We start from the raw sequence: 24,679 nt of genomic DNA, 5'->3' as shown, positions 1-24,679 counted from the left end.
AAGAAGCTTTGCGAGTTAGCAGTTTGATCAATGATGCCTTGCATTGATACATCAGGTAGGTTGCTTATGTGTATGCGTGGGTGTTTTTTTTTTAACCTATTTGTTACGTGAAGGCATTACACTGGTATTTTGCCACCTTGGGCAGGGACACCTTCTACTATATCAGTTTGCTGAAAGCCACATGGTACTTACCAGTTGTCCAAGTCGTATTTATCCATGTATGCTATAAGAAAGCATGTTCTGCTCTTTAATCTTAATACTAAGAGGTAGAACAGAGTAGCTTCATGTTTTAAAACATATTACTGTTTCACGTAATAGTTCATTCTGTTTACTGATGGCACAAGTCATTTTATGCTTATTGGCAGTAATAACCAGGTCTAATATACAGGTCTAGTGCTCTCTGAAATAACTTCTCCATTCAATTACATAACCATATGAGGAACTGAAAAAATACGGCTTGTCAGGTGTTGTTACACATTTCTACATGCTGCTTTTCTCTTGGCAGAAACAGACATTATCCAATAACAGCTTTTTTCCTGTGATTACATAGTGCTTAAACTGTTGATATACATGCAGAATGTCATGTCTGACATAGGCTATAAGAGATTTTTGGGATTGAAGCACTCAATAGAGCTGCAAAATATTTTGTGATCCTTTTCACAAGCTGTTTTCAGTTTAGTGCTTGTAAAATGTGTCACTTTGGAATTGTATTTTCTGAACGTAATAGTAATACTGTTGGCTTGACATGCCTGTTCTTCCTCTGCCAACTGAAGCTGAGCTATGTGTGCAGAATGGTTTCAAGATCAGTGGGGCACAAAGGGCAATAGTGCACCATTTCCTGGCCTACAGATTAAAACTTGAGACTAGATGTGAGTGATACAGAGTTCTTATCTTGTTCCTAGGAATGTTTATAACTAAGTTGATGTAAAATGCATAAGCAGCAAAACTTCAGCAGGATGGCTGACGCTAGACTGCTCCCTGCTCATTTTGGGGAGCTGAGCCAGGCTGGGGTGGTTCTGGGCACGCAGCTACAGGCACTGACAGGACCTTTGCAGCAGCTGCTATGTTTGAGTTGTTCAACATGGTCTTGTATTATTTTTTTTTCTGAAGTGAAGCAGGCAACAGTGAGTAGAATGATGGCAATTACCATTTGCAGGAAGAAGGGGATAACACAGCTGGAAGTGGTACTATTTTTCCTCTGTAGCTGAAATGGGTAGTCTGCCCATCGTCATGGCACACTAGGAATATAGAAAGCACCTGAGAAGAGCAGTGATGATGGATATAGCAGCTGGGACTGAACAGGACATAATCTACAGTCTTATAATTTCAAAAAGGTATGTTTTGAGCACTGTGTTTCTTTTATACTGTGTGTACTGAATTACTTGGCAGCTATTTATGTTGTTCACATGCACATTTTTCCAGTATAACTCTTGCTTTAAACAGAGCTGGTAAGCTAAATGATTTTCATCTAAAGTAAAACTAAATAATTAGGTGTGAACTAATTTTTTGGTTATATAAAGACTTTCTTTTTCCTTTACCGTTTAGTGTTTCCCAAGTTGCTATGAGTCAGAAATGTTCCTTGTATTTTCAAAAAAAGAAGGAAAAAAGCAGGAATACACTCTAGATAAAAGAGCCCTGTGTACAGAGACTTAATCTATGGTCTGATAACGTTAGATCCAAAGCATCTATCCCTCAGTGCAGATTACTGTTAATAGGAATGATATGAAGAAGCACCCTTGTTTCATTCATATGCCTTGGTGTGCGCAACTAGATTACCTTCTGCATCCTGTCAGCTATGCAATGACTACAGGCAATTCTGAAACAAACAATCCTTAGTGTTGAGGAATTGCTTGGAGCAAACCATTAGCATTTTCTCTTAGCAGTAATTTTGTGCTCCAACTGCAGTATGTAGCAAAGTGGAAGGAAAAATAAAATAGCCAGTCTGTGGGGTAAAGTTACCTGAAAATGTAATCCCAATGGGAGAGGCCAGATATCTTCAGTATAAAGGTTGCTTCTACCTATATTTATAAAAACTTTATCATTGATAAAAAATATTACCAATAGAAATTCAGAATCCATGAAACAACTTGATACGACTTCTTTTTGACAGTGTGCCCAAATGATGAACTGGAGTGCAAAATCTGTTATCAGAATTACAATCTTCACAGTTGTAAACCCAAAGTTTTGAACTGTCTTCGCAGAATTTGTGCTAGATGTTTGAATAACATACTACTTAGAGGAGGCGGATCTCTGCATTATCTGTCTCTCTTGTTGCCATGAGATTGAGTTGCACAAAGATGAAGTTAAAGCACTCCCTAACGATAAAAACATTATGTCCAAATTCCTATTAAAAGAGCAGCATGGAATTCTAACTGTGGTGAAGTAGTTTTAACACCAAAAAACTTGGCTTCCCCAAGCTCTTCCCATGAATCACCCAACTGTTTAGTAATTATGATTATGGAAGTACAAAGAGACTCCCCAAGGACTTCCAGTCAAACTGCTGCCTTAGATTACTATGCTGACCGTAGCATTGAGTCAGCATCTGCAAGTTTGCAGAGTCAGCTGGTCAAGATCTCTTTTCCAAGCTACGCAATCATGTGTACCTACAATACTGGTATGGCTGATTGGATATATATATATTTTTTTTTATTTTTTTTTTACTTTGGTTCCCTCCCTGTTGGAATCTATTTACTAGTGATTGAAAAAGTGACCCTAGGTATTGTGGTTGTGTTTTGTTCCCTCAAGTCTTACTGTATGTCTCATGTATGGCTTCTGCCAGTGCTTCTGCCAGGAAATTTGTGACTGCTTTTCAAAAAGTTGATATGCAGATTTTTTTAATCAGTAAGTATTTAACTGAACCATAAAATAATTTAATCAGACTTTAACCTTTATGCTCTAAGCATTTTTAATAGTCTAACTTCAGAAAGCTTTCTGATGATCTCTTTGAGCTTTCTTTTAGCATAAATGTATTTTTGTGAAAGCACAATAATTTGTGTTATTTCTCCGGTAGTCACAACATGGTGAGTTTTTTTTTTTTTAACTTTTTTTTTTTTTTTTTTTTTTTACTAAAAAGATAGTGGCTACTACTGCCTGTTCCCAAAGTAACAGTTTTAGACCACCAGCATGTGAATGAAAACCAACTGTGAAGAGATATTTGAAGGCTATTTAAAACAGTTGTTAAACAAAACCATTTTTATCAAATGCATGCTCACTGTTTAAAAAACAAAAAAAGATCAGAAGTGCTGCATATAATATGCTTAAAAATGTCCCATTGCAAGATAGTTCATGTTATATATGATTAATGAGATAGACAGAAAGAATACCAGTGGAAAAACTTAAACATTTGAGTTGAAACTTTTCTGATGATGAAAGGAAATAAAGTTACATTAAATATTCTGCTCCATAATCAGTAGTTTTTTTCAGGTGAGTTCTGAGTTATAACAAATATGACAAAGAATCATGTAGTTGAATCTTATAAGGCCAACTAAAGAACAATTTCTTCAAGTAAGCTTTAATATTTTCATGATTTAGTAAGCCTGAAAAATTGTCTAACAAAAGAATACCAAAAGATGTTTTGTTTCCTTAACACAATTCCTGAGCAAAAATTATTTTTCTGAATATTTGTATACAATCTATTTGAGACTTGTTCCACTGTCCTATATGGTTGTACTGATAACCTACAAAACATGTTGTACAGTGAATGACTTAAAAGGTTTTCAGTAATTGCTAAGTCCCAAACTAAAAATGGGTACCTATAAAGAGAATCACTTAATTTGCTACCTAGCTCAAGCATACACAGTTTAAAATTGATAATAGAGCTGTGTATATTAAACATCTACATTGTTTTAGGTTTCATTTAAAGCTCAAAGGGTTATTGCTAAAAGGATTTCACACTTATTGTGTTCAAAAACAGGTCTGCTTGATCTTGAAGGTTCTCAGTGAAAAACTGGGATTTTCTCAGTGAAAATGGGATTTTTGTTCATTTACTTTACCCAAAAGAATTTGCAAAACAGTAACAACTCTAGACCAGAAAAATCAGATCCACTTCGTCTGCAAAGCACACGTGACTTCAGAGGAAAGTGATCTAAAGGGAATAGAATTGCCAGATTTTTGAATGACAACTGTCTGTCTACAGGGGTATGTGCCATACATTTGCAGTGAAGAATGGCTGTTCCACCTAGTCATCCTTTTTTCCTTTCCTCCAGTAACAATTACAGTGATGTGAAAGAAGCCCCACAAAATCTGTTGACATGTACTCTTTCTGCCATGCATCTGACCTGCACCATGGTTTTGGAGTAGTTTGTGGACACTGAGATAGGAGGCGATGAATTCACCAAAAGGTAACCTACAATGCCTTATCTTTTAGGCACTTTTAAGGAACTCAAACCTGTATGTAGGCTAGAAGCTTTTCTCTCATTCTAATCTGAGGACTGTATGCTCTAGTTCATATGATAAATTTTATATTTATTATCTTGTATCTCATTATAATAGCTAAAAGTCAATGCAGAACACTCCTTTCTAAGATAACAATTAATGTAACACAAACTAGGAAGTTATATCAACTTCTCACAAAAATGTGTACGTTTTAAGTACTATTACCAATGAAGACAGATCTTGTCTTAATACCTTGTAACAGGTTCACCCTGCAACTTGGTACAAGGGGCAGTTATTCCAGCTGCAGTTCCCTGAAGCAGCTGATAGTGGTATTCCTCTGGCAGACTAATCAAACTAATGAGATCTTTAACCTATTTTATTCAATTAAGTAGGAAGTGTGTAATCTTGAAGAATGCTGTTGTTCAAGTTTCCTGGTTGCTAGAATCGTGCATTAACTGTGGAAGTAAACAAATCTTCCACGTAAAGAATTTATTGCCTTTCCATGTTCCCCTGAATTTTTATTGACAGCGCTTAAAGCGGAGGGGTGATATGCATTACATATTAGGATTAGAAAAGCCTTGATTAAAAAGAACCAAACTTAAAAACTTGACAATGTTTGTATTTAAACTTAGGATTTTAAATAAAAAAGTAAAACTAAGGAATACCCAGAACTTCTCATAAATCACTAGAGACAACAAAGTAATAAAGCTTCTATTTAGAAAAGTGGATTACTTGACTGGAGGTGTTCAAGAAATTAAGGTGTTCTCAGCAAAAAGGTGATTGAACTTTGCTAAAAGTTACAGTTAGTATGATAGTCAAGAAGTACATGATATTTTAAGTTTCTATATTTGACTGTTTAAGTCCTAAGCTATACTGACACAAATTAAGAACAAGAAAGTTTTGCCAGTAGTTTGTCACTTTTTTCTAAATAGACTAGAAACAGCAATATTTAAAAACATTATTTATAGTTTCCATTAACAGTTGATAGTGTTTTTTTTTTTTTAAAAAAAGGATTTTTGTTTATCTGATTTCTTTGTGATCTATCTGATCTCTTTATGAGATTTCTTTGAAGTACTACACCTCTTGCTTTATGTGATACACAATATTGAGAATACACATATGCTTAGAAACTGTGAGGTTGTACCTCAAACGCTATTGCTTAAGTGTTTACCTTGAATTACTGTAGCACTAAAGATATTAAAACATAAGAGTTTCAAATGTATTTCAGACTAAACATTGTTATAATGCAATTACATGCTATGCTTTGTATTTGCTTAGATAATCCTAAAGATAACCTGTGATGTATTAGGCTAGATGATTAGGCTAGATGATTGAACATACTCTGAGTTTCTAAATTGCCTACCCTTTGGTCACATAAAAGTACTGTATACTCAAGATAGTTTTTCACTTCTAAATCTAATTGCAAAGGATTTCAAGTTGAAGCATTAGCAGAGAGTGGACAAAAAAAAGTAGAATAATTGGACTACATTACTGAGCAAAAATCAGAAGTGCTATTTTATTTGTATTTTATCATTTTTACAACTTGTCATAATTTTCTGGGTAATGGTGTTAATGCAGCAACCTAGCAGATACACAATATGAAAACAAAATGGAAAATGTCATTTACAAAAACTGATGATCCATTTCATTTTTAAAAAACTACTTACTTCTCTCATTTAAAAAGATAAAAGTTTTACAAAATACATAGGTTAGAAATACTGCTTACCTTAACTTTTTCTTGCAGCCTTCCTAAGCGTAGACTGCCTTCTACTATTTTGTTGAGAACACCATGATTTTCATTTTCCAAACACCTGGCCTGCAAACATATATATCAAATTACATACATTGAAGGCAAATCTATTCTGAGTCTTAAGAACCAAAATGGAGAAAGAATCTTCAAAATTATGCTAATAATGTCTAATTAATAATTTATTAACTGGCTGTGAATATGATCACTAACAAAATAATACTTTGAAACACTTCTATTTTGAAAGGATCATAGATATATTAATACTGCAAACCAAACCAATTCTGCACATTCATCGACAGGTGTATATACGTATGCTTAGGGATTCTATTTGTACAGCTGACCCTCCAGGTCAGAATCAGTCTTCTCTCAGAAAAAACCTTGAAACTAGCAACAATTCATGGCAGGAATTTGGCATGTGGCTTACAAAATGGTTTTGGCTCATCCCTGCCTCCATCACTTTGTAAGTAGTGAATGTTGAAGTAGGGAGAATGATAATAGACTTTTACTTAGACATCCTGCTCAGTGTTGTCTCTTAGTAATAATGAGTGTCCAGTTCTAAATTCAGCCCTCTGCACCCCCCCCCCAATATTTTCTAGGTCTCCTCATTCAAAACCCTACCAGCTTATCTGAGTACAGGATACCTGCAATCTAACTTTCTGCCAAGGTATGTATCAAGTTCAGTGACTGAAATTAGGCACGGGTTGTTCAGATCCAATTCTAGCAGATAGCAAAGGAAACTGGATATTTTAAAGTTTTACTAGCATGAGACTATTTCAATAAAATAGGCTCTCAGAGCATTTCTGCTATTAACTCAGAATTAATTTAAATAAAAATAAGTGAAAAGCTTCAGAAACGAGTACATATTTTTAACTGCTCTACATAAAATAATCTTTTGTTGCTTCTATTCTATTTGCAAACATTTAAATAGCTCAATCAACTGGAATCATAGCTTTCTTTTACTATTAATTTGAATTATTAAGAGTTTTTTCTAGTAGGAGGAGAACTGAAACATCAGTTAAGCCATATTAATTAAAGGTAATTACCAAAAAAATAAGGTGATCACGTTCCTGAGCTATCTTCTCCACCAAACCAATAAGGTTTGTTAGATAGTGATGGGCTGCAACTTCTTTTTCTGTTGCTTCCTCCAACTGCTGTTTCAAAAGACCTATTTTCTTCTTTAATTGCCTATAAAATTAACATGAGACCCTTTAAGATTGGAAACTAATAATGGCATTAAGGGAACTTCCATTGTAGATACAAATCAGCTTGCACAAGTCTCAAAAACAATCAAGTATAGTGTTAAAGATGTACTGGCTCAAAGTATTTCAAGGGCTGAAAGTATCATTGCCTATAACTTTTTTTTTAATAGTATGCTGCATTAAGAGTAATTATAGCAGATACTCAAAAGAGCAATTTCTGCAATAGCTACAAGTTCATATTTCTTAAGAAAAATAATGATATTATTTTTACTTTTGAAAGGTTTGTTCTACCTCTGAACCATTCACGTATATGAGAAAGTCTGCAAATACTGAAATATCCTGTTCTTCAGGTGAATACACAAATGATTAATCATCATAGCTAACTACTAGCATTGAAGATATATTCTTAATTTGCATGTAAAGACAGATATGTCTACGAAAACAAAAAATTTATCAAAATTATTCAACAAGTAGGCCAAATAGGTGTGAGAAAGATGTATTTGAGGAAACACGGCTGCTCTACAGTAGGTAAAAATGTTACCGGGATGTGAAAAAAATGTTTTTACAGATATTATTGCTATGGTATATTTTAGAAATTTAAGTATTGAGAAAATGATAACATAATATGAAGTGACAAAGGAAGATAAACCTGTTTGTCTTTTGTGTCATTTCCATATCAGCTTCCAGGATCTTCTTGTCAGCCATGAAGTTATTTTTCTCTAAAAGCAGTTTCTTGTTTTGAGCTTGCATTGATGCTATCTTTCCCATTAGGTCTTCCACCTCAGAGCGCTTTTTCTCCTGCTCCTGTTGTAAATGGCTGCAAAACCAACCATTTAGTACACATGTCACATATACACCTGCTGTACTTTAAAGCCAAAATTATGGTAAGACACTCATGTTAAAGATATGAAAAAGGTACACTGATAATGTTTAGTGATGTCAAAAAGTGGTATTACAATCTGATGATGTATCAAATCATGAATGAAACATAACGTAGAAAAAGTAATTCATCATCCTATCTGCATTTGAAATAATTTTTAACTATAAAATACATCTTCTAGTTAAAATGCAGTCCTTTTGTATATTTCCCCTCAAAGAAATTACTAGCAATTATGAGTACTTTTCAGGAAGGTGTCGTACCAAGAAACAGTAACTTCAACTATCCTAGGCCTGGAAGCAAACAAATTTACAGGAAGCCTTTAGAAAAAATATACAAAGTATGCTGCATGGCAGCACTTCTGTTTCATGTCATTTTCATGCCTCTAGTGTTGGGATTTATTTCTAGAATTACAATGTTTTTGAAATAGTAACTTTTCTTTCTGCTTTGGTAGTTACCTTTTATAGATTAAAAATTACCGGTATATTCCTACATACAAAGTGATGTATGCAGGTAATGATCTGCTTATGTGAATATTTTGCAGAATTGTTTCTCTATGCACCATATACAAATTCATACCTTTTTAACTCATTCACCAAAGCAAAGTGCTCCTCTGCTGCTATTTTGCTATCCAGTTTTGCTTTCAGCTCTTCACAAGTAGTATGTAAAGCTTCCAGCTGCTTCTGGTACTCTGCTATCTGTTCTTCTTGACTCCGTTTTTTATCTTCTAAAATTATTATCTGCTTGGTCAATTTTGAAGCTTTTGGGAGGGGAAGAAAAAAATGGTTACAGCACAGTAATAACAATAATTCAATCACCTAGTAGAACTCCAACTAAACCAATAATACATTAATTCATAGTTATTCAAAGCATTATGTGACTGGATTTTTCTTGTTTTTTTTTTTAAATCCTAATCAGTTAGGATTTGGAATCCAAACAGTTTGGATTTTGTCTCAATTTGTTTTGGAGAAGTACCACATTTTTCCACAGTTAAGCAAAGAGTTCTATTATAAGTCTGATTTTCACTGAAATCTGCCTTTCCCCATTTAAAATCAGTAAACCTGACATTTCAGATAGTATCTAGACAGAATTCTTTTTTGAATAGCTTATGGTGGGTTAGAAGAGATTCTTAGAGGATATTCAAAGAATCTCTTCTGATCTCTAGCGCATTCTAGTGGTGTTATCAACATAACTATAGAACATTGACCAAGAAATTCAGTAGAGGACACTGCTACCCACAAAACTATGTTGAGCAAAGAGCCAACCAAAAGTCATAGATGCAGAGCTACCTACAGCTAATATCTCTTTTGACTTCAGGTAACTCAAACAAGGCCACATGTCTGTTTCAGAACATTTTCCTTTCTTTCTTAACACTCACATTTTTTCTTAAAGAAGAAAGAACACAGCTCAGTGTATTTCTAATACTGGTAATGATTTTTTTTTTTTTTTCAGACAGAATAATCTTTTTATTCTTTGGAAGTGCTTGGAAAGTGAGAGATCAGATTAAAGGCAGTTTTCTATTCAAGAGGCTTCAAACTCAAGGCTACCTCTTTTCAGGCCTACGAGCTGTTTGCTCATTGAAGCATCATTTTGTGCTGAAAAATCTTTTAATTCATTTTGATTAATTCAGGAAAAGAACCTGAAATCAAACATGAGTTTTGTAGCCTAGCAGACAGGACACATCTACAGACTGTCTAGTTTCTGTTCACCAATCCACAGGTTCTTCCTATAGCACGTATTTCCATCACTTAATGCACTGCCAAAACAGTTAAGGTCAGGCTCTTATTTCCTTGTGAGAACTACAGCAATAAATAACAAAATCTGTCAGTCTAGTAGGAATTTCCTTCCAATTCGCACCAGATCAAGCTATTTTGAGACATGGAAAGCAGAACACTTGATTGGGGGTATTATATTCTCTCCAAAAGCTTTATATTAATGATACATAATTAAATGTTTTTCAAGGATATCCTAAACTGTGAATTAAGATTCACAGAATTCGTACCTTCAATCTTGCTTTTTAAACAGTTAACCTTTACTAAAAAATCTTACTTTCATTGTTAGGATTTTAAAATGTAACATGTCTGTCCTCTTTCTGATACACAGTCAGAAGTCTATTAACAAGAATTACCCAGAAGAATTTGCTCATACAAAACATAACCATTAGTAGAAAATTTTTTAAGAAATTATATTCCTTGTCTTGCTTGTAAGCATTCAGCGTTCTGAATTCAATTCAACATCTAATAAACAGCAATAGATAACAAAACTGATCCGTTACTTAACACATGGATGTAAATTTAAGCAGTATCATGCTACTTATGATATAATCAACTACATTTTATTAGCAATAAATATGGGTTACATAGCAAGAAACAACCTAAATTGAACATTTAAATAAACAAATACTACCTCACAAATATCAACCTGTAAAAAGTTAAGGTGCTCTCAAATTAGGAAAAGATCCAAAAGTACTTCTGTTTAACAGTTCACAAGTTATACAGTTACAAGTGACGTTGACGTTACTTTTCATGATCAGCTGACAATCAGAGCTTGACTTCATTGTGATCTTACCTGTATTCAGCTATGCATTGTATGCATGTATCAAGTTGTAAAAAAGCAAAACACCTCCACCACAGAAAACCTGCAGAACTACGTACGGTGTAAAATGTGTAGTTGCCATGTCTAGCAATTCAGGCACTTACCTTCCTGAACATGTTGTCTGTGACTATCTTTTGCTTTAGCATGTTGAATTTCAAGTTGCTCCATCAACAACCTGTTTTCTTCCAAGACCAGTGTGGCCTGAGTTTGTAGCTGATGCCTGCACAATAACAAACAGTTTATAAATAAAGTATTTCTAATTTTAATTTATGTCCAAAGAAAAAAAAAACAAACAAAAAACAAACAAACAAACAAACAACATTGACTTCTAACAGTTTAAACTTTATCATATTTGAATCCCTTTCAAAAAGGAATGAAAAACCTTAATTGAAAGCTATCTCAGAATCCAAAGTAAGCTTATTACAGACATGAGCTCTCAACCCTCAATACATAAGTTGTTTTTAAAAAATATTTAAAATTTTTGACTAATTAAAGCAAAAATTCACTGTGGAAAGAAGGAAAGATATGCATGTGTGAATTAAAATCACAGAATCAGTGTGTTTGAGGCTGGAAGGGACCTCTGGAGATCATCTGGTCCAACCCCCCTGCGCAAGAGCCAGACATAGTTTTTCCTCAAGATCTATAATCTTAAACATTTGCACAGTACAAGCAAAACACTAATTTCTGGTAATATAACTTGCCATTCTGTAGTGGTAATAAAGTTATTTTTATTTAATTGCTTATGCAGGTCTTCATTCTCCTTCACCAACTCTTCAACTTGCACTTTAAAGTTCTTCATATCCTCCTGGAAGATAAAGGAATCCAAATCATAATAGCTGGAGGGAAATATTTTAACTTTGACATCAAAATACACATACCTGGGTACCCTTCTAATTCTCATGTTAACAGCATTTTATCTCACGAGTCACTCATCTTTAACTCAGATGTGCACACTTGATTTTTTTTTCCAAGTGTGTTTTGAATTAAGCAACTCATAGATCCTTAACATATGTATTCAAGCAAATTAATTCTGGAAATAACCAGATGATAGCATACATTTTCAGAATGAAATACTGCTTATTTTATGGCATAATTTTTGAAGGAAATATTCTCAAAAACTGTAATAGTTCTGCTCTGAAGCTCATGTAGTTCCTCAGATTTGGTCATACATGGTTGTAAATGAGACCAGATGAGTGTCTTGGTAATCTTTTTCATACTGTAAACAAAGATTCTCAAGAAACTAATAACCATTTTTTGAAGATTCAGTAACAGAAGATATTTCTAAAGAGCAAAAAGAGTCAGTACCCATGCCTTAAATAACTTGAAATAAATATTCTTCAGCCACAAAATCCATAGGCCTGCAACTGGTAGATACAGGGCACTGGATTCCCAGTTATGAATGGCAACAGTAAATTGTTTCAACATGGACTGACTGTTTATGGTTTACTCTATTCCCATACATTCAGTGTTGTGTCTGCTTCTACAGCTGAACAGCCTGACAAAACCAAACCAAGTGCTTTTAAAACAGCACAATAACAACGTATACCAAAGTAAAACAAAGTCACTTTTAATTTTAGGTAGAACCCAGCTTTGACAAATCCCTTCTAAAAAATCAGTAGTTTTTTCTGCCTTATTTTAGAAGTACATTTTCTTTAAATGGCAACTTACCTCATATGCAAGACTTAAATCTTCCTTTTCTCTTATTCTATCTTCGTATGCCAGCAGAAGAGGTGACAAATATTTCATATCCAGCTTTAAAAAACAAGTCAATATAAATAAATTGCAAACCACAATCTCATCAATATTTATTATTTCTTCTCCTGATACACATTGTCAGTTTTAACAGCTATTAAGGGCTTTCAGTTGCTATTAGTTTTACGTATAAGTGAAGAGGGAGGACCTTCCGGTTTCTGTATAGCTCTGAATAACAATGGGAAAGGAAAATTGAAGATTCAGTTAACATATGAAGAAATTGTTTCACATGTTATAGGTTCCATTTCACAGATTACTTGCCTTCTACTTGCCAGAAGTTCGTAGGCTACTAGTGGATCCACAAACATTCCTACCATAAGACTCACTGAAATATGCTATTTCCTTTTAGTTTTACCTTAAGCAATCACAGCAGAAGATTAACAATTAAGATTAATAATGAAGCAATAGACCTTGATGCATTGTGTATGCTGGACAGTACTAATGGAAGATGTAATTTATGATTCTCAGGGCAACAGTACTTAATTTACATTCAATAGTGCGAATTTGGTAACTGTAAGCAGTCTGTAGCTTACCATAAATTTAGCCAGTTTTACATATTCATTGCAAAATTCTGCCCTATTCCTTTTTATGTTTATCTTGTTCTACCCGTATGTGATATTTCAACAACATAATTAAATAAAGGCCTGCAAATCTGAATATTTTGGTTCCTCTAAAGGAAGGAATGAACAGATCAGTGAAAATATGATGCTACTTACCAGCCATGGGGGTGGTGGTCCTTTCATGGGTAAACTTTTTATTTTTAGATGCTAAAGAAGATATGTGAGAAAAAAATTAAATTATTTCCTTCTTTTTGAAGCAGCAACCATTGACCACTGCAAAAGTGGACAAGTCATAACTATTACCCTGAACAAGCTTACGCCTCTAATTACACATTGCATACGTAACACAGACGGTCAATAAAACTGAAATTTAAACATCTTACAATACAGGAGAATAGCTAACTTCTTAAAGTTAGATTTAATGATAAATGCTTATTTTCAATTTCAGAGGAAGCCTATGCCATTTGTGGACTTTAAGATTATTTTATCTGGATTTGCCTCCCAAAACTTACAGGTGACTGAAAGGGCAATGGGACATACGTATGCAAATTGCCTTTATAACCAACATTCTCACCTCTTCTTGCAATAGTGGCCTGAATTTAGTTTGATAGCGACTTAATTCTACGTTCAAACGATGGACTGTCATTTTCAAAGCATCATTTTCGTCTACAAGTTCTTGTGCTTGTCGTTTCAGAGAAAGTAATTCTGTAGCTTCCTCTATTAAAACAAATATTCAACTCATTCTAGTCAAAATTCAAGAAACATTAACAATAATTTGTTAATTATAAGGGAAAAAATCTCAATAAATTATTATCATAAGAGAACTTCCCAAAATACTCTTACAGAATAAAGCCATGAGAAGTTATTAGCACAAAAAAACATTATGAAACAACCGAGTATTTTTCCCATGATCCTGTAAGTATTCCTTGACAAAATTTCTACAAATGTAGAAAATACTGTTCAGAAACTACTTCTGCATAGATACTTCCTCATATCAGTGAAGTAGAAACCTCCTACCAGTGGAAAAGTTGTAAAAAAAAAAAAAAAACTAGAAAAATCAAGCATGATAACTAAGAATAGTTTGTATTGAAAGAATGTTTCTCCCACCTTCTTTGTGTATCTTCTTTGCAGCTTCTTTAAGTTTTCTGTTTTCTTCTTCTAATCTCTTCAGTTTTACTTGCTGTTCTTCCATTTGCTGTTTTGTCTCCTCAAATTGCTGGGCCATAGCCTGGTATACCTTATTCAAAGACCAGTTTTCTTGTTTTAGCTCTCTGAACTTCTCTTTAGCCATGTTTTCCCGTGCTTGCCTTGCCCGAATGGATATATCTATAGATGCCACATGTCAATATTTTCAATATTTTAATTGGTACATTGTTTGACAATCACTTACTTAACACTTCAAAAGTCACTCAGATTAGAAAGTAAAAACAACTCAAACATCTAGCATAAAAAGCTTGGAACCACTGTTTTCAACATGTATCACAGAGCATTCAGCATTCTTTTATCTCCTGTGCAAGATGAATACTTTTCTTCCTCCCCCATGAATTAGGCTTAGTGAGTACAAGCAAGAAAATGTATTTTTTTTTTATTACACATGTATTCTTTAAAATGAAGATTTGTAGTAATGGCACAGAAAAATCAGAAATACCTGGGGATAGTGGAGGTTTCTCCCATATAAGATTTTCAGCTAATGCTTTTTCTTCCTAGCAGAGAAATTATAAAAAATAAAACAGTTTGCTCTAGCATTTATCTTTTCTGAAGTACACTGAACAGCATCTTCGCTGGAGAACTTAAGAAACAGAACTTTTGAAACAGTTTATTTTTTTTTAAGGTTTGATTTGCTACTGACAATATAAATCACTTGTCATTTGGCTATCTTAACATCTTTTTGTCACGTACCAAAGTCAGTCACTTTTGGATGCTTGAAACGGTATTTTCATTAGTTGTCAAAGACATACAGTTCTCACAAAATCTCATAACAGAAAAAATAAATAAAACAAATTTTCTTGACCTAACATAACTGATACGGCTCCCTTGTTAGTTTGCATAGAATATTCTAGAATAGAACACTCTTACATGAACTGTCAGTCCATAATTGGGACTCAAGTATGTTGAAGTGTAAAACCCTATACAATAATTTTGTTCTTCCTGTATTAGTTAAAGCACATATTTTTACAGTTTCAGAAAGTTCTTTCAACAGTAAATAATTTGTAAAAACAGCCTGTATTTACGCTAATACATTTACTCAGGGTGAACATGACTGACATACATTTTTATGAAACCACAGAGAAGTTCTGTAAGAATACAATGCCATGTGATTTAACATGCTGAAACACTGATGCCCAAATAAATAGAAATTCAAGAACAATTTCAAAAGAAAATATATGTTGTCAAGAATTTGAAAAAGGAAGAAATCAACAATGTTAGCAGTGGAAGGCCTGACCATTTTTCTAAGTAGTATTCCATGACACTGATGTGAGAAACCAAACTTTTGGGTATTCTTTTTCAAGCTCAGAAAAGCAGTCAGATGGGCCCAACTCATAAACTACATAAAAATCTGGTGAAGGCAAGCTCAGGAGAATTATCACTGACAGCTCTCTCTTTCTATAGAGGATGTCTCCCACTCTCACTTAGTTTCATTCTTTCACATGAGGAACAAGAGCATTTTTTGTTATTTTTAATAAAACCCACACCCAACTTTTGTGTGGTCTACACACCTATATGATGGGGATTTTTCAAAAGGAATGATTAGGCATTCTTGTATGTCAAAGGAAACATTCCCTAGTGACAATAAGTTAGTTTTCTTTTACGTGGATTGTAAATTGTCAGCTAACAGCACCAGAATGCATCACAAATGAACCTTCAAAAGTCTTACCTTTAAATTCAAGCCAAGATGTTTGTTTTCTGTTAAAGAAAAACAGATCTTTCAGTCAATTAAGAATGAAAGCATTAATAAGTCTGTAAATTACAAAGGTACATACAGATACTTTAGTACACATATTACATACTGTAAATAAATGTGAGAAAGTCCTTGAGGCTCCAGCCCCATTCATGGTATATTAGAATATTGATGTGATACCTTACTTTACCTCTCACACTGTATAGATACAATTAAGGAAGAAATTAAGTTGTATTATCAAAAAAAAAGTTCTTCTAGCTGATTTTCAGACACAAACATGTCTTCAAGAAAAATTAATAAGAATTTTTTTTTTAATCTCCTTAACAGTAATAGCTTCTGGTACTTCTTGGGTACTTTCTTCCATTTTTTGAGCATAGTTACACTCCAATAGCTTCCAGAGTATAAACTGGATTGATCCTGGTACATAGATCAACAGAAACATAGTAGCTATACTGGACAAAACTGAGCTCATTATTTTTTGTTGTCTTTTAAATGCACCTGATTGTTAGTGGATGTTTAGGAATTTCAGTTTGATTGCAGATTTTCAATTTTCTCTAACTACTAAAAGTGGCACTTTAATGGCATTTCTTTATCTGCCCTTTTTAAAAGGAATTTATCATTTATCATATGGTACTAATAAATCTAGTTTGTTCAAAAATTGTTTTTCCCTTGTCTTAAGTAAGCTTATTTACCTTCTGTTTGCACATTTGACTCATCCACCTGCATGTGAAACTCAGTTTCATGAGACGATGTTTCTTTCTTCTCAGCATTATTACTAGGAGGTAGTGGAGTCTCTTCCTGTATAAAAGACAAACAAGTCTATCTAAATCATAACACTGTCGAAATAGCCTATGCCCAAATGTCTTGATATTGAAGTTTTCATACAGATAATGTCTTGGTCACATTCAGAATTGTACTTCAAAATTTTAAGATAATAAAATATACACTTTTTTGGCTTTAGGACTATACATAATTAAAATCTAACCCTTACTGTGATCAGCAGGAGGTAAAGAACTATGATAATCGTCTAATCTATCCCAGGGCAATATTCCTTGTCATCTTATTTAGTCAAAGAATTGATGAAGTTATCTTTTTGCTTGTTGTGTCATATCTAAACTTACTTTTTAAGAAAAATGGGTCATTTATCTACCACATCACAGTACATGAGGAATTCATGAATAATTTTTAGCCTTGTCTTAGCTGTTTTTCCCTGTTAATTGCATAGCAGCATCCTGTGTATTTAACACCCTCCCTTTTTCCCCCCCTCCTCTCCTCTAACTGATTACTGTCCCTTCACCTAGGTGTGTTTTCCAATTCCTTTCACATACACGGCATTTTATTGCTTCTCAGCTACTCAGTTACTTATTCCTGTTTGTTGGAACACATTGGACAGGCATGCAAACTGAACTTTAGATGTGCCTTAACTGTCTTAAGCTGCTTCCACGCTGTAACATGGAAAAATCCACTGGTGTTCAAGCCACAAAGTCATTTCTTTTGATTCTGAATGTTCCTATCCCTGTGAGGGTCACTGCTCCTTAGCACAATATTGAATCAAGAACTAAGCTTTCACCATACATAGAAGTTCCAAGTGCATTTAACAAAATATGTAAGTGTCATGCTCAAGATGAAAGTATCAGATGTTTCATAAGATTAAAACACATACTCTCATTAAGTTTATAGTAAGAGCCACACTACCAGTGATTTCCTATTAAGTTCCTAATAATCAGAGATAGAGAATCTGTAAGGATCAACAAACAAACCTATCTTAGTATAAAGGTAACTGAATCATAAAAACATATAAAAATTGAATAAATGCATAAACATTAAGAATATTTAGAAATATTTAATATATTAAAACGCAATAAAAGAATTAACTGATTTGAAAATCCTACCTTTTTATTTTTGCAAGGAACAGCATAAATAGCATTGTTGCTAAAGCTTTCTTCCCTTTTCTCATTACTCTGAGAGCTGGACTCTTCCTCTTTATCAGGATCTGAAGGATAGGTATCCATGTCCTCATCCTCACAGCAATTGCCTGATATTTCTAGGGACTGCAGAGGAGATCTGTCACTACCATCAAGTTTCCAGTTGGGCCTGCAAGTAGAAAGCAGTTTAAAGCTTGCTTCAGTGTCGCTTACTCTTCTGAAAAATAAATGTTTGTAAAGTAGAACCATCAATCTGAGAATATACACAGGTCCAACAGCAGAAGCAAACAGACATGTAAGCTTCTTTGGCTGCAAACAAAGTACCTAACCTACGCAATACACTTCAAAATAGACAATTAGCACTACATTTACTTCTTTCGCTTACAGAAAGCCCCACACCAGAGATCAAAGGTTGCCAATTCTACAGTAAAAGTAGACTAAATTTTGCACAAAGGAATTACCTGACAAACAATTCAGATGATTCCCCAGCATTTAACTTCTTGTATAACTGATAGGCATTTAGCAGAAATAATGCATGTTTTTACTTGCTGTGCAAACCAAGTCTCGCTCTGAGGACTGTGTGCATGACATCACTTCATGAGAAATGGAATAAGAACTGTAGACATTTTAGACTCTATTTATGATGTGGTACGAAAAATGGTTATAACACTCAGAGTTTAATTAGTTTTCAGTAATTCTTGGGTAAAAATATCTAATTGGCACATTTTATCTCTAATTTAAGATATCCAAACAGAAAGTATATGTTACCCCATTCTGAGCTCTGTGACTGTTGCATATGGCTCAAAGCACTCTTGTTCCACATAGGTGGAATCACTTTCCGAAAGTGATCGCTGCCGAGGCTGAGGAATAGCAACAGTGCGCCCTGTTAGTGTTGTTGCAAGGATAGCTGCTGCTAAAGCAGATCTGGAAGAAAAAAGAAAAAAGCAATGAAACTACTGATGTTGTCTTCACATTTCATATCCTCTTCCACTGCAGAATGTCTTCACTATTTAAGCAAAGCAAAAAGTTCAAAGTTAACATGCATAAGCAACACAAAGTGCTAAGGGACTAGTTTTTAACTATCAACTCCCAAAGTAAAGCACAAAATCAGGTGTGTTCTCAAGGCAGATATCAAAGAGTACAAGTACCTAAATCAAATGCATGAAAATAACAATGAATATACTGAGTTATATTTCCAAAATTAACACCAGTAATTTATAGTACTTAGCATTCACTTCAGTCATAACAACAGTACCTGGTGGCACACTGAAAAAGTGTTTAATATTCTGCTATTTTGTTTTCTAGTTCCTGTTATCCCCTACTCTGAACCTTTTACTGATGACTGAAGCTGTTCATAGATCCTGGAGCACTGCAAACTAGGACAAACGTAAGTAGACAGAAGCGCCTATTAGTGGGATGATGCAGAGCAGAGAGAAGCGCAAGATGAAGAGGGAAAGACAAATGGGAACAAAGATTAAAGAAGAGAAATGGTAGGGACTGTAACAGGAATGACAACAAGTGGAGGTCAAAAAAAGGAAGAAGAAATTAACTAGAATTAACTAAGAATGTTATATACTAGAAAGACCATAGAAAATAACCAGAATTTAACTAAATATAGAGAAAACATAAAAGAAAAACTCCATGAAACTACAAATGAAAAGGAAAATATATTTGTATTTTCACTTTGTGTAACTTGGCTGTATAGCTAATTCAAATCTAATCCAACATGGTTTTCTATACAAGTTTTTAAGTCTTCTTTTTTTTTTTATATGCAATAAAATGGCAGAATAGTAACATTAAACTTCTGCTCTTCTAACAAGCAAAAATTTCTAAACTCACTAGCTCTGCTACACTCTAGCACCCAAATTAAAAACAGCCCTAGCATTAAAAAATCAATTTGTCATCTTTCTAATAAGTTACATATTCATAAAAGTAACTGTTCTAATTACTTGGCTTGCTTACGTATGGGAGGAAAATAGGCATCTTTACAATTCAAAGAAGGGAACTGCTCTAATTTAAAAATACATTCTGTTTATGAAACAGCTTATGTAAATGCTACAGCAAGGACATGCAATTCTTCTCGTCATATTTTTCTAGTATGCTATTGCAATCGATGAAACAAAAAACAACTCAAAACCTACCTGGGCCTTTCTGGAGAAGGGTTTGGACTACGAGGGGGAGGGGTGCGGGGAACTGCAGGTTTAGGAGCTATGGTAGCAGCAGGGACCAGGCCATGAGCTATATGTTTCTAAACAATTTAAAATAAAATTAGTTGATAATGACTTTAAGGACCACAATGAAGTACAGAACCAAACATGCACAAAAACTAACTATACAAAATAATATAAAAGGGAAGAACATTTACATGCAATTAATGTAAACAGAAGACAGAATGATTTTAAGTATAACTTCAGAACGTGTATGAATAGTTGCTAGTGAAGGTTAGAAATGTAATTTATGTAAGACCCATGACTGTAGGTTCTCTACCCATTACGTCACTATCCACAAAATTCAGTTTCTTAAGGACTGGTCTGTTTTTGTGTACACACACAAGAAAAAACATACTATAAATCAACTTTTTTCAGAAGATTTGAATCTAGTTTCATAATAATATTATTCCCTCTCTTGTACAAAGGGTTTGTAAGTCAGAGGTAATCCTCTGTTGCACCAATATGAGATGAAAACAAACAAACAAACAAACAAAAAACAACTATCACTAACAAGTTTTAAGGGTCGTAACAGTTCATTTAGCCTGAAACGGGGTTAAAAAAATCTTGGGGAGTTTTTAATCAGCAAACCCAATACTTTTTTTTTTTTTTTTTTTTTAAAAAAAAAAAAAAAAAAAAAGGATGTTGGTGAGTGCCAGCAGAGAAAAAAAGGTGCCAGCACTCCCCACAGCGAGTGCTCTGAGAAGGGCCACAGAGCAGCGCAGGCTGGGACGAGCTCTGGAGATGGGGGCTCCGCGACCTCCCCAGGCAGTTCCAGCGCTGGACCACCTCACAATTTTTACAAATGAGGTAAATTTTATATTTGAATCCGCGCCCACCGCCTCTGATGCCCGCTGCAGGCACCAGCACACGCTAGGCGCTAGCCGTAACCGCTGTGAGGGGCGAGGCGGGCGCCGGGTTCCCGCCGTTTCTCCTCAGAGCCCCCCGGGCGCCTCCCGCCGCAGGACGGCCCCGGCCGGCCCGGAGCGGCTCCGCCTCAGCGGGGCGCTGCCCGCAGGCCCCGCACCCGGTACCGGGCCGCCCTCAGCTCCCCCCTGCCTCGCCCCGCGCCCCGCGCCCCGCGCCCCCCGCCCCAGGCACTCACGAAGGGGCCCCGCCGCCCCCTCCCGAGGCGCAGCGGCATCGGGGCACCGGCACCGGGACGGCACCGGGACGGCACCGGGACGGCCCCGGGCGCTCCTCCGGTCGCTGCGGGCCTGCTACCAACAGCGCCGCGGATTCGCCGCCGCTTGGCGCTCCCCAATCGCCGCGCTCCTTGCTCGGCCGTAGCGACCGAGCGGCGGCGGGCCTGCCGCCCCCTGCCGCCCCCTGCCGCCCCCTGCCCCGCAGTGCGGCCTGCGGCAGAGCGCCGCGTCTTCTCGTGACCTGTAGCTTTAAAAAAGCTTGGAACAGGCTTACAGCCTTCCTCTTCATTATTTTTATTTTTTTAAACAGGGTGTAACTGCTGCTGAAGAGCTCCAGGCGGTGTAATGACAACAAAAGCAAACTTTCCTGCGGCAGCGGGATCCGTGGTGGTCCCCTATGGGCACGTGGTTGGGAACGAGAAGTGGAGAGGGTCAGAGATAGCCCAGCGGCTGCAAGGTAAGCACGAACAACTCGGGAGGAAAAAAGCAAAAACCTAAGGCGAAGCAGTCCCTCTGCTGCCCAGTGCTGTTGGATTGGCTGGGACACGCTTTACTCTCAGACTGGGGCTGTATTTGTGCAATAATCCATGGTAGCAAGCTGAAAATTCTGTACCTGTGATTAATCCTGTCATAGCTGCCGAGCAGTGCAGAGGGGAAGAACTGACTGCTGCTTGGGAGCCACAAGCAGTGAGTGCGAATTCACCACTGTGAATGTGCACCGCCACTGAAATCCCTCAAATTTGTACAGATACTGGGGTAGTGCTTTCACTGGCTGGCAAACTGAAGGTGATGCTGTCAGAAAAGTGTGGGAGGTTTTGTTCAAGTCCAGAGTTTATCAAGAAGCTATCTGGAATCTGCACTGTCAAAGTGCTGTTAGTTGGCATTTTCAAAGGCATCATGCAGTACTTTAGGTTGCTTGTGCTGGCCTTGCTTAAAAAAAGAAAAACTTGACAATCAATTTCACTTTCTTTAGAAGCCAACAGGAACTTTGACACATTAGGAAGGTTGTGCTGTTAAAGTACAGTAGTTAAAAAAATATAATTGCATTTTTTTCTTTTAATGTTCTCATGTTAAGGGAAAATTAAGCTCATTTTTGAAGATGGCTTGGGACTCGTGGACTTTCATCTTTCAAACAAAATTTGCATTTTATACATTTCTGAAGCAGACTTGGTTGCAGGAGATGACTTCAAACGAAGATTGGTTCGGTTTAGGAATGTAAGTAACACATAAAGAGAAAAAGTTTCCAAGTGGAACTCACTTATTCTGTGCTTCTGAAAACATTCTTCATGTGCTCTTCAAATTCTACAGGAACTAAAGTTGTGTCATAATTTGACACAACTTTTTTTCAGTGAAAACTGAAAAATTACAAATCTATGTAATAGTACTTTACTGAACTCCAGTACTGTTGCTGCAACTTCTGTTCTTCCTCTGATTTGCTTTTAGGTAAATTAACTCATACACGACAGGAGTTTGCTCTGTGCTGCATTGCATCAGCTTGCCGTTAACAAGGACTTTCTTTTTTCCCCTGCCTTCCCTTTCCAATACAGGCCAACAGTCTTGGTGGAATTGTAATTGTCGAGAGGACTCAAATAAGCGACCAGTACTTCATAGCAGTGCAAAAGCTTGTTGTGCTAGAACTCGGAATGGTGCTGCTTCCTGTGGCAAATCAAGCAGAAGCTTCTCAACTTATTACTCAGCTTGTAAGTTCCTATATTAGTGGAGAAGCACTTACTAAGCTATGGGAGGAGAATTGCCTATTTTTCCCTACAATCATCACCTGTGTTCAGAAAGAATGGGTGTGATCTTAAAGGAACACATAGTTTTGTTGGGGATTGTAAGGAAAAAAATATCCTGCGACAATAGTAAGGTAGAACAGTTCAGTGGGAGGAGGAAACAGAGGGGAAAAAAAAAAAGAACTAAGTACTGGATTATATATATCTTTTGTATTTGATGAAGCACTGAGATGCCACTGGACAGCACTAAGCAATTCTTTAAGTCATCTGTCAAAACCAACTTGTGATTGTTGTTTAGTCTCAGGCTGAGGAAACTTCTTACAGTGATTACGTCAAATAGGTAACAAAATAACTGTTTTAGTTCATGGTTTATTTTAAGAAACTCTTAGATTTCCTAGTGAGGCTTTGTGGATTTGCATCTAAACCTTTGAGGGCACAAAGGTGAGGGGCAAGGATGTTTGTTTCTCGAACTTCCTCGTGATTGCATTGAAATTGTAAAACCTACTTTAAAAACCAAAAGCAGAACTCCAGCAGAGGGCGCTCGGTATCGCCGATGGTTTGGTTTTGTTTCAGGTCCGTGAACAAAGTAAGGATCACAACAGTAACCCCTTTCTTCGTAAACAATGCTCTCAGCTGCTAGAGCCATCCGTATTTCGGACTGTGCAACAAATTCCAGGAGTTGGGAAAACAAAAGCTCTACTTCTACTGCAGCAATTTGGAAGCATCCACCGGCTTTGTAATGCATCTGTTGAAGAGCTTGAGGTAGTAGTTGGACAAACGGTAGCACAACAAATCCACACATTCTTATGTTCCTGACCTGTGTAGCATTGTTTTGGAAGACAAGACTGCTTCTGTTATTGTGAAGTCTAAGATTGTTTTTAATGATCACATACAATGGTAACTTCCATAATCCTGGTAACAACCAGAGGGTGTTGAGTAATTCTCTAGAGTTTACTTCCTCTTTACCACTGCTCTGGTTGTGTAGACTGAGCTGTGAAAACTACCTTGGAAAAGGGACTGGGACGTGTCTTACATCCATCTTGAACAAAAAAAAAAAAAAAAAGAGAAAAATACGTTTTTTTCCTCCTGTGAATGCTGAAAACAAGGTAATCTGTCCACATACATCTTCCAGAAATACCACCCAGGTGTTAACAGTGTTTATTTATTTAGAGTACATGCTACAATCTAGCATTCGCCTATCTTTCAGTAGAATAGATTGTCTTCTCAGTAGCTAGAAATATGAGAGTTAAAATGCTTGTAAAAAAAAAGTACGTCTTTCACCACCTTTTTTTTTCTCCCTCCAGGGAGTATTTATAACAAGCTGGGGGACAGATATTAGTCTATCATGACATGACTCTAGTTATTAAAACATTTTTTACAGTAGCTAGTAATATGCTAACTTCGTATTGATTATTTTTTTCCTTAAATTACATCATCCTAACACTTAACACTGCAGTTTAGGTAAGACTTCAATTGTTTTATAGTTGAATTCTAAGGTGAAATTGTTTCTACAATCCAGAAAACATGGAATACTCAAAAGAAATGCTTACTAACTACAGTTTCAGATTACCTTTTTTCATCCAAATATAGCACTTATTTATAGTCAGTTGTATGTAATAAACATACATGAAGTTGATTACTCTTTGTATACCCCTCATTCTTT

General features: G+C 35.8%; 3 protein-coding genes across 4 annotated transcripts in view; 2 read left to right on the top strand and 1 right to left on the bottom strand.

The window, feature by feature from the left end:
* Nucleotides 1-21,342, bottom strand: part of CEP89 (centrosomal protein 89) — a 27,178-nt gene extending 5,836 nt beyond the window's left edge. The window contains exons 1-17 of one of the 2 annotated variants that reach the window (XM_084294533.1): nt 21,244-21,342; nt 20,073-20,179; nt 18,700-18,855; nt 17,899-18,148; nt 16,699-16,804; nt 15,983-16,011; nt 14,756-14,810; nt 14,215-14,433; nt 13,682-13,824; nt 13,264-13,314; nt 12,464-12,547; nt 11,497-11,600; nt 10,900-11,015; nt 8,780-8,960; nt 7,973-8,140; nt 7,168-7,309; nt 6,101-6,190 (exon numbers count right to left, since the gene is read on the bottom strand). In XM_084294533.1, the coding sequence (XP_084150659.1) occupies nt 6,101-6,190; nt 7,168-7,309; nt 7,973-8,140; nt 8,780-8,960; nt 10,900-11,015; nt 11,497-11,600; nt 12,464-12,547; nt 13,264-13,314; nt 13,682-13,824; nt 14,215-14,433; nt 14,756-14,810; nt 15,983-16,011; nt 16,699-16,804; nt 17,899-18,148; nt 18,700-18,855; nt 20,073-20,179; nt 21,244-21,282 (2,040 nt within the window). In that variant the 5' untranslated portion in view covers nt 21,283-21,342. The remainder of the gene's footprint in view (nt 1-6,100; nt 6,191-7,167; nt 7,310-7,972; nt 8,141-8,779; nt 8,961-10,899; nt 11,016-11,496; nt 11,601-12,463; nt 12,548-13,263; nt 13,315-13,681; nt 13,825-14,214; nt 14,434-14,755; nt 14,811-15,982; nt 16,012-16,698; nt 16,805-17,898; nt 18,149-18,699; nt 18,856-20,072; nt 20,180-21,243) is intronic. The other variant, XM_084294534.1, reaches the window with a different exon arrangement.
* On the top strand, nt 746-2,821 carry LOC311214194 (E3 ubiquitin-protein ligase RNF182-like; the record flags this gene model as incomplete). The annotated part of the gene is given in 8 exon segments (XM_084294667.1): nt 746-869; nt 2,111-2,249; nt 2,251-2,357; nt 2,360-2,563; nt 2,566-2,597; nt 2,600-2,650; nt 2,653-2,729; nt 2,731-2,821. Coding segments are annotated over 8 exon segments (825 nt in total).
* Nucleotides 20,833-24,679, top strand: FAAP24 (FA core complex associated protein 24). Its single transcript, XM_084294535.1, has 5 exons — nt 20,833-20,948; nt 21,594-21,740; nt 22,359-22,498; nt 22,831-22,983; nt 23,590-24,679. Exons 2-5 carry the CDS (start codon nt 21,629-21,631, stop codon nt 23,830-23,832), a joined length of 648 nt encoding a protein of 215 aa, XP_084150661.1. The 5' UTR covers nt 20,833-20,948; nt 21,594-21,628; the 3' UTR covers nt 23,833-24,679.

The sequence above is a fragment of the Netta rufina genome (assembly GCF_964035555.1).
Source record: "Netta rufina genome assembly, chromosome: 13".
Classification (NCBI taxonomy): Eukaryota; Metazoa; Chordata; class Aves; order Anseriformes; family Anatidae; genus Netta; species Netta rufina.
Note: the sequence above shows the minus strand (reverse complement) of the source record. Positions and strands in the feature narration are given on the sequence as shown.